The 9776-nt window shown below is 41.3% G+C and overlaps 1 protein-coding gene across 1 annotated transcript; it reads left to right on the forward strand.

Annotated features, from left to right (window-relative positions):
• Window positions 1–1904: 1904 nt before the first annotated feature.
• On the forward strand, window positions 1905–6749 carry LOC114583464 (vomeronasal type-2 receptor 26-like). The gene is made up of 4 exons (XM_077918001.1): window positions 1905–2714; window positions 3899–4126; window positions 5140–5266; window positions 5848–6749. Exons 1-4 carry the CDS (start codon window positions 1905–1907, stop codon window positions 6747–6749), a joined length of 2067 nt encoding a protein of 688 aa, XP_077774127.1.
• The last annotated feature ends 3027 nt before the right edge of the window (window positions 6750–9776 follow it).

A 9776-nucleotide genomic window follows, 5' to 3' on the forward strand; every position in this document is an offset into this window, starting at 1 on the left:
CGAGCCTCCATCCATAGTTCTTCAGGCACTCTGTCCACCAAATCTAAATCCTTAATTCTGTTCCTCACTTTCACTGTGTATTCATAAGGGATTTGATTTAGATTGTATCTTACCGGCCCTGTGGTTTTTCCTACTTTCTTCAGTTTAAGCTTGAATTTTGCTATAAGAAGCTCCAGGTCTTGTTTTTGCTGACTGTATAGAGCTTCTCCATCTTTGGCTGCAGAGAATATAATCAATTTGATTTCGATGCTGCCAATCTGGTGCTGTCCATGTGTAGAGTCGTCCCTTGTGTTGTTGGGAAAGTGTGTTTGTGATGACCAGCTTGTTCTCTTGACAGAATTCTATTAGCCTTTGCCCTGCTTCATTTTGATCTCCAAGGCCAAACTTGCCAGTTCTTCCTTTTATCTCTTGATTCCCTACTTTAGCATTCCAATCCCCTATAATGAGAAGAACATCCTTCTTTGGTGTCACTTCTATAAGGTGTTGTAAGTCTTCATAAAATTGGTCAATTTCAGTTTCTTCAGCACCAGAAACTCTTTATCCTCTTCCAAATATTCCAGAAACTCTTTATCCTCTTCCAAATATATCTGCAGCCGAATACTTTGAACTTGGTTTTCCACTTTTGAATACTTGTTGTTTCCACACAGTTAATGACTATTAGAATCATATTATATCACCAAATAAACCACCTATACAGTCTCGTTTGCTATAAATAATCAGGCAGTTGGTTCTTTCAGAGGAGGATTTTGCCATATAACATAGCAAAATGAAATATAATAAATAACAAAGGAGGCTCAACCCCCCTCCCACTTTCAGTTCCAACATACGAATGTCATGTGGCAAAGACACATGAGAGCAGAAGCAGCAAAGCAGGCTGGGAAGTGCTGGGACTGTACAATCATTTGGGCCTACTAAAGTTATTCAGGCCTAACTGCTAACCGTTGAGTCATTCTGACATGTGACTTAGTAGCCAGATTCACTTTGTGCTCTCTGTAAGATGTGAGAGTCGGTCTGCATTAGATGTGAACAGAGTCTGTATGTAATCTCAGTCAAACTGTTTGGAACCATGTTGTTTATGAAGAAGTTTATTGTAACTCAGTGAAGCTTTTATTCTTTAAAAACTCTGCATTATTAATTTACGCTGCGTTGTCTACGTAGATGTTAATCCTTCTTCCATTCAAATACTTTTTAGTATTTGAATGGAAGATGTTAATCCTTCATCCATTCAAATACTTTTTAGCACCTCAATGACTCAATTAATTGTCAGAGTAGTTTCTTCCCCTTCACTCAGATCATGTCCAAAACTTAAAGCTTGCTGCTAAATGGTGGTGACTTTGGAGGGTTGCCAAGAAACTTTCCGGGCTTTCCATCCAGCGTCCCCAGCCCCTCCTTCTGAATTTGGGGCCAGGTATTGGGCGATGTGCAGATGACCTGCCACTCCCCAGCCTGAGGAGTGTAGGGTGGCTGATTACTCCCATTTCAGCCTCTGATTCCAGAACGTACAGCGGTGATGGAATTCAGCAATCCTCCATCACAGCATGCCGGAAGCTCCTCCCCCAAATGCTCCCCTATTCTTGGATACAATCAATATGTACAAGAATGAAGCTGTGATGATGCCATAATAATGATAAATATCAACAGAAAACATTGAGCAAGGTTATATTGGTTTACCTATATAAGCTGGGGTCGGTGCTCTCCCTAAACTTGGTAAACTTGGGATATAGATTCAATATATATTCAATATTTAAGTGTGTGTGCGTGCATGTGTTTATATCTAAATAAATTGGAATATCATGAGTTCTTGTTTCCACTTGGAAACGTTTGGCTTTTGCTTTTTCCAGATTTCATATGGTTCATTTGAACCAGCCATAAATTATGGAACCAAGTTCCCTTCCTTTTACCGCATGGTCCCCAATGAAGACCTTCAGTATCAGGGAATTATCCAGTTACTTCTGCATTTCAGATGGAAATGGGTTGGGCTCATGACTCCACCTAATGAAGCTGGAGAACGTTTCTTGCAGAATATTGAGCCAATGCTTTTCAAGAATGGAATCTGTTCAGCATTCACAGAAAGAGTGGAACACAATATACATTATAATACTAACTTACTAGAAATGGTGGACATAAAAATTTTATTACCAACATTCACAACCACCAAAGCTATTGCAATTCTTCTATATGGAGAAAGTAGATTTATTCTATGGTTGGCAAATGCTTTTATCGTGATGGAGTTTACTCAGCTACTATTTCCTCAAAAGAAGTCACATGAAGGAAAAGTATGGATTACAACTACCCAAATTGATTTCATATTATATAGCCTTCAAAAAAAATTTAATGTTAATATACGAATTCTCCATGGTGCAATATCCTTTGCAATTCACTCCAAGGAGATTCACAACTTTAAAGACTTTCTTCAGCGTATATATCCTCATTGGACAGACACAGATGGTTTTATACAAGATTTCTGGGAAGATGCATTCAGTTGTTCACTTCCAAATTCCACTCTCTCAGCAACCATGTGTACTGGAGAGGAGACGCTGGAGAGCCTCCCTGCACCATTTTTTGAAATGAGCATGACTGGCCACAGCTACAGTATCTATAATGCTGTCTATGCTTTGGCACATGCCTTAAATAGCATGCACTTGGCTGGAGCCATCCGCAACAGAAGAGGTGCTAAGGGACAACTCTCTCCTCAGTTTGCAGATCCTTGGCAGGTATTGTTCTCTGTTACAAAGCATTCACTGCATTGGTACATTATGTGAGTTGGCATTTAATCATCAGTAAAGAAATAAAAGCATAAAACTTAAGAAATTAAAAATAAACCTTTAGTAAATTTACTGTATGAAAGATGGGAATTAGAGTATTTCCTATAATGATACTAAACAGACTTTAGATGACACTGACTTTCAGAAGCAACAGACTACCAACAACTACAGGTAACTGCAGCTGTGGCAACTACCTCCTTCACACTGCAAATCCCTCCATTTCCTCCCCATATCCCTCCCCCGTTCTCTCTGTGTCTCTCACCTCTCCAGTTACCCAGTGGTGTAAGGTTGGGGACCTGAGGTCCATGGCCCCGGGCACATAATTCTGAGGGAGCACAACCAGGACCCAACCCCAGGCACTGGCTATTGCAGGGATCCTCATATCAAAGAGAAAACAGATGAGCAGCCCATCAGGGAGCTGCCACTACCTGGGCACGTCCTGGAAGGCCCCGTCCCCAATTCCTCATCTTTCCCTTTCTGCCAATCACCAGGGGTTGCTGGCCTCACTGGTAGGTACCCAGAAGACACTGGCAACTGTTTGATCACTGTCTCTAGACCCTGCTTTTCTCCCTTCTCCTCTTCTGCCTCTGAGTCTGGATTTCAGTCTGCCACTGCCTCTTCCTGCACCCTTAACCCTGTTGCCTTTTCTGCTTCTGACGCCTCTTCCTCCCAGTCCGCTCCCTCTTCTCCCACTGACCACTCCTTGTCATCCCACCACCAATCCCCTGGCTCTGAGCCTCCTTTCCTTGGGGTGTCCCTTGGGGGTTCCTCAGCAGCTGCTTCCTGCCACTCTTCTGCATCCAACATCCAACCATGCTCAAATCCACTCTATAAACTATGAAAGGGTAAAGTCCAACATTCTCATGTTGCATTCCCATCCTTCCAGAACATAAGCTCTCATCTCTTCTCATACATGACTTCTCAAATCCCTTCCCTTTCTTGGATCTTGACAAAGGCTCGTCTCAAGCAAGCAGGTGTATGGTCTCATCTCTTCATAATATATTTATGAAAGTCTGTTGAATGTTGAATTGACACTGGTTCATGATTCCCTACCCCTTCTGTATGTGCAAGTAAAATATGGATGTTCTCCATTGTGAACTGAAGCATTTAACTTCAATTCTCTTTCCACTTAGCTCCACTCATTCCTGCAGAGAATCTCATTCAACAACAGTGCTGAGGATGAAATTACATTAAATGAATATGGAGAGTTAGCAGCTGGCTTTGATATTACCAACTTGGTCACTTTCCCAAATAATTCCTATGTCAGGGTCAAAGTGGGAAGTTTGGATCCTCAGGCCCCTCCAGGCAAAGAGCTCACCATTAATGAAGACAGAATCAAATGGCACAGACGCTTCACTAAGGTATGGAAATAATGGCACAGTTCCTGAAAACCCAGAATTTGTGGTTATCCACAAAATGGGATGTAACAAAAGCACTTCACACATTCTTCATTTTGAAATTCACTAGCACTTGAAAACACCTCAGACTAGTGATGAGTTAGAATAGAGGAGTGCTCCCAGACCTCTTGCTTCAAATGGAATGCAACTCCTCCCAGAACAGGTCAGGCTTAGGAACCGAAAGCATTTCTCTCTGAGACAGGAGGTGGCCTAACAGGAAACCACTACCCAAAAGTCATGGAATGATTTCCTATTGCTAGTTTCTTGTAATGACCTTGCAGTTAGGAGCAGAACCACTATAATGGCTTACCTTTAATTCCTTGTGCCACACAAAGGAACATCATGTGGACTCCTTAAAGCAAAGGCCGTTAGGTGGTGACTCCATCAAAAGGCCAAGCCAGGGGTGAAATCACACAGAATTCAGTGTGATTTCTCCCCTGGCTTGGCCTTTTGATGGAGTCAAACACAGCTATAAGGTTGGATGGTCCAGGCATGAATACTGACATCTTCTTAAGCTTGTATGATAGTTAGAACAGCAGCTTTTTACCCTACTGTATGTGCCACTTGTGTGTTGTTGTTGTTTAGTCGTTTAGTCATGTCCGACTCTTCGTGACCCCATGGACCAGAGCACGCCAGGCACTTCTGTCTTCCGCTGCTTCCCGCAGTTTAGTCAGATTCATGCTGGTAGCTTCGTCCTCTGTCGGCCCTTCTCCTTGTGCCCTCCATCCTTCCCAACATCAGGGTCTCTTCCAGGGAATCTTCTCTTCTCATGAGGTGGCCAAAGTATTGGAGTCTCAGCTTCAGGATCTTTCCTTCCAGTGAGCACTCAGGGCTGATTTCCTTAAGAATAAGTGTACCTACGGATAATTTCACGCTATTAGTCCTCCTATTTACTATTAAATCACTTGATAGTGGATATTTGGTAAATTCCTCAAAACAGTATCATAATATTAAACTCTTCCTATCTCTTTGGATAGGTGCCACCGCTTTCTCTATGTAGTGCCAACTGCCATCCTGGTTACGGGAAGAAAAAGAAGGAGGGGGAGAAGTTTTGCTGCTATGATTGTGATCCATGTCCAGAAGGAATGATTTCAAATGAGAAAGGTTAGAGATGACATCTTAAGATAACGCAGAACCTCTGGGCTCCTGGCAATTTTGTTGACATTAAACTGCTGCAGGAGAGAAGGCTTAAATTAACAGATGTGTTGTTCTCATTGTTTATAGATAACATCAATATATTTTAATCTTTAAAACATCTTGAAGATTTCTTTTTTAAGTGGAAGCTAATATATTTTTCCTCCATCGTCTACAAAATTGGGGTGGAATAAAAGTGGTGTTTTCTCCTCTAAGAATTAGGTTGTTTGACAATAGGGTGAAACTCTTAGCAACCTCACTTTTCTGACATAAAAAGATTTCAGCTGTAATGCATTTCTCATTTTGTTGTACGGTTTATGTGGCTCTAAGAAAAAGCAGGGAAACAATAAAGAAAAAAAAGATGTCACCCATGTAGAAAATTCCAGAATTGATACACAAGTTTTATTTTTGATACACCTAGTGCAAAAGCATTTGGGCTTGAAGCTCTTATACATTCTGACGTAGAAAACACTAAATGGACTAGTGATGTGAAATTCTTAAGAATACTTTTGGTTACTTAAAATTGTCACACATTGTTTGTGTATTTTCAGAAATGGAAACATGTGTCAGTTGCCCAGCAGATCAGTATCCAAACAGCGGCCAGGATCTATGCATTCCTAAGATTCCAAACTTCCTAGCCTTCGATGAAACCTTGGCCATTGTTTCAACTTCCTCTGCACTTTTATTCTCTCTCATCACAATTCTGGTGCTCAGCATCTTCATTAAGCATCGCAATACAGCCATAGTCAAAGCCAACAACCGAAGCCTCACCTATGGTCTCCTTATCTCCCTCCTCTTGTGTTTCCTCTCTTCTTTGTTGTTTATCGGAAGACCTAATATGGTGACTTGCCTTCTCCGACAAACTGCTTTTGGCATTGTCTTCTCAGTGGCCCTCTCCAGCATCTTAGCCAAAACCATATTGGTGGTTTTGGCATTCATGGCTACCAAACCAGGATCCAAAATGAGGAAATGGGTAGGCAAAGAACTGGCTTATTCCATTGTCTTTTCCTGCTCCATTGTTCAAGTAGGGATCTGTGTCCTCTGGCTGGCAACCTCTCCCCCATTCCCAGATGTGGACATGCACTCAATGAGTGAAGAAATTATATTCTTATGTAATGAAGGGTCAGTCCTCATGTTCTATTGTGTTTTGGGCTACATGGGCTTCCTGGCCATTATCAGTTTCACTGTGGCCTTCCTAGCCAGGAAGTTGCCTGACACTTTCAATGAAGCCAAGTTCATCAACTTCAGCATGCTGGTCTTCTGCAGTGTTTGGCTCTCCTTCATTCCAACCTACCTGAGCACCAGAGGAAAATACATGGTGGCTGTGGAGATCTTCTCCATCTTTGCTTCTGGTGCTGGGTTACTGGTTTGCATTTTTTCCCCTAAATGCTACATTATTGTGTTGAGGCCAGACCTGAACAACAAAGAGCAGCTAACACAAAGAAAGGTATAAATGACAGTGGAATCTGTGGTTCTGTTGGGTCTTAGAATACATGGACCTGCTGGCTGGTATCACTTTCCGAGTCCCTGCTCTGGATCTTTGTAGAGTTTGCTCCTTAACTGTTTTGTCTGCCAAAGATGTCCCAAAGGCAACGGGTAAAGATTTTTCCTCAGGTTCTACTCCCAAAGCCTTTTTCACAAATGAGTAATGCTGTAAAGCAGTGGAGGTTTAGGTTCAAAATTTCCTTCTCCTAGGTGGGCTCCCTTCCTAGGTTTACAAGACCCATCTGCCCCTCATTTTTTAGCATTGGACCCTAACTCACTGAGGATTTGAGGCCCATTGGCTGTCCTCACCTGGTTTACGGAGCCAGTTGAATATGATTCATGGGGTGTGGCTGCTGTTGCATGCTGACAATTTCTAGGAGCCACAGGTGAGAACTGAGTGAAGGGTGGGGATCTGAGGTAGACAAACTATCCCAGAAGGAGCATGACTTGTTCCCGCTAGAGTTACTACCCCTTCCCTAACACTCCATACATCCCTGTCATGTATTACTATATATTTAATGCAAATGGAATTTTAATAGCAAAACTAGCAAAACTGTCAGACTTTCAGTTAAGAAATGGTTAAGTTCAATTGATGAATGTTGTACATAAATGAATGTTAATAAAAAGTCTCTTATCAATTACTTCCTGGAATCTGCAAATTCATCTTGAAGACAACACAGAAACAAAAAACATTGTGAAATAGTTAAGGGCTCTACATTCTTTATCTCTCACCCACAAGGCAGCTGAGGAAAGAAGAAGGAGATGTTTAAAACAGCCATTTCCCTTGTTTTTTAAATAGTTTTAACAAAGAAAAGTAGCAGAGATATGCAACAATATCTGGAGGAAAACACTATTTCTGTTATAACAATTTTTATTAATTTACAATTACCATCCAATAATAGCCTCATTAAAACAATACGAAATTATAATACTAATACTAATCACTCACATACCAAATCATATAATTTAGGTGCTCCCCCCCCCCATGCTAGATGATTTCCTTTATTTCTGCATTCCAAAACCTTATTAATTTCTATTATATTCCAGTCAAAATAATAATCCCTTATAAAACAACTGCAATATTAATAACTTCTATTTGTGTTGACACTTTAAAATGATTCATAGAACTGCAAAAGAGGTACTCAAACTATATCCTTGTTCTTCCTTTGTATGACAGTTATTCTGTCCGTGGTGTTTCTTCTAGTCCTTGTAAAATGTTTTGTCTATTCTGATGGAAAAGTTGGTTCCACAAGTATTTCTTTTTACTTTTTTCTCCTGCCAGCAAATGCTTAAAGAATGGCTGCCTCTGATTGGCTGTGATTCCAGGAGGGAGAGTTTAAAAGAAACGGATTTCAAGGGAGATGGAGTTAGAGTGTGGTTAAGAGGGGTGTTGAGGAGGGAGTCTGGGGATTAGGTAGGGAGATAGGATAGGAGTCAGGTTGAAATATAAAGAATGTTGAGGAGGGAGAGTTGGTTCTGGAATTAAACATCCACTCTGAGCGTACAGTGAAGGACTGAATGTATTGTCCTGCAGGAGTAATAGAACCAAATTTTGCTGCAAGACTGAGGGTGAGACAGGAGAAGGAGGAGCTGAAAGAGATGAGTCTACTTAGGTCTCAAACTAATCTGGAGGGGAGAGACTCTTCTGAGGAAAGAAGAGACTTCCAAATCCCAGTGAAGGAAGGGGGGTGAGCCCTTAAGACTATTACTGAAAGTACCTCAGGAGCTGCATTTGTTAAAGGGGTGGGTAACTGAAGGAAAGTACCACCTTAGAAAGGAAACAAACTATAAAGCGAATTGAAGTGAACTAGTGTATTCTTATTGAAGTAACCTAAGATTCTCCACTTGTATTATACTACCTTGTTCTAAAAATAAATCTTTATTGTTTATTTAAAGAACACCTGCTTGAGACTCCAACTTCATTTCTCTTTTTTAATATAATTTTTATTAATAAACCAATCAAATCACATTAATTCCAAATTAGAGAGCCAAATTTTTAATTTTTTGTTCGGGGTACCCATGCTTCGAGCTCAGAAAGCGATCCAAACATCTCTACTGCTGCTGCTTTCATATTCGCAGTTCTGTCCAAATAGTATTCACAGTTCTGTCCAATCTTCTCTTTATTGTTTTCCTCATCTTCTTGTTATCATATAATACTTTCTTTGTGACCTCTGATAGTCTCCACAAGCGGGTTAAAAACAAACGTTGTTATAGTCCTGTGTAGATTTTCCATTCCTCCAAGAGCCATATTCAAATAGACAGACATCATTTCATCACTCCGTACAAAACATTCTTAAAGTCTGCCCATTAATCGTCGCAGGCCTGTCACTCTCTCCTCAATCTTCTTAGGGAGTTCTGCCAGGTCAAACTCACAGTCCAATATGATAACAAAGCCATGGTCTCCTCCCCCTCGATCGTAAATCCTGCAACCAGGCCTGCTTCCTAGCGAGTTTCTTTTTATAACTGCGTCATTCCAAAGGCCTTTCATTCCTTTCCAGATATTCCACAAACCATGTCTTTGATTAGTAATTCATTTCCACACAGTTCTTAATCATCCCGCTTATAATCAGTAGTTGCAACGATTCTTCTTGGGGGGGGGGGATTTTTAGGTAATCACATAAGATAAAAAAAGAAAAGTTTCCTCCCCCCATTCCGTCCCGTTCCGACATACCGACTCTTTGATGTGTCTTCTTCTTGATATATTTTCCTGTTGAATCCAGCCCGTCACTTGACTTCACAGAGGTCACTTCACATAGCAGTCTCAACTCCCATTCTTCACTCGAAACATGTGCATTTGCTGCTCTCTAATTGTTTATTTTGAGCTGCTGCAAACAGGCGCGCTATCGGAGACAGCGTCCAGGAGAGCCAAGAACCCACACAAGGGCTGTGCGCCTAATGCCCTCACCCCCTGCATCTTTCGAACTCGGGGGTGATTTATCGGCACCACAGGTGAAGGCAGTGTCCCCCCATTCCCTGGGCTAACTCCCATATCAGC

The sequence above is a fragment of the Podarcis muralis genome, chromosome 13, assembly GCF_964188315.1.
Source record: "Podarcis muralis chromosome 13, rPodMur119.hap1.1, whole genome shotgun sequence".
Classification (NCBI taxonomy): Eukaryota; Metazoa; Chordata; class Lepidosauria; order Squamata; family Lacertidae; genus Podarcis; species Podarcis muralis.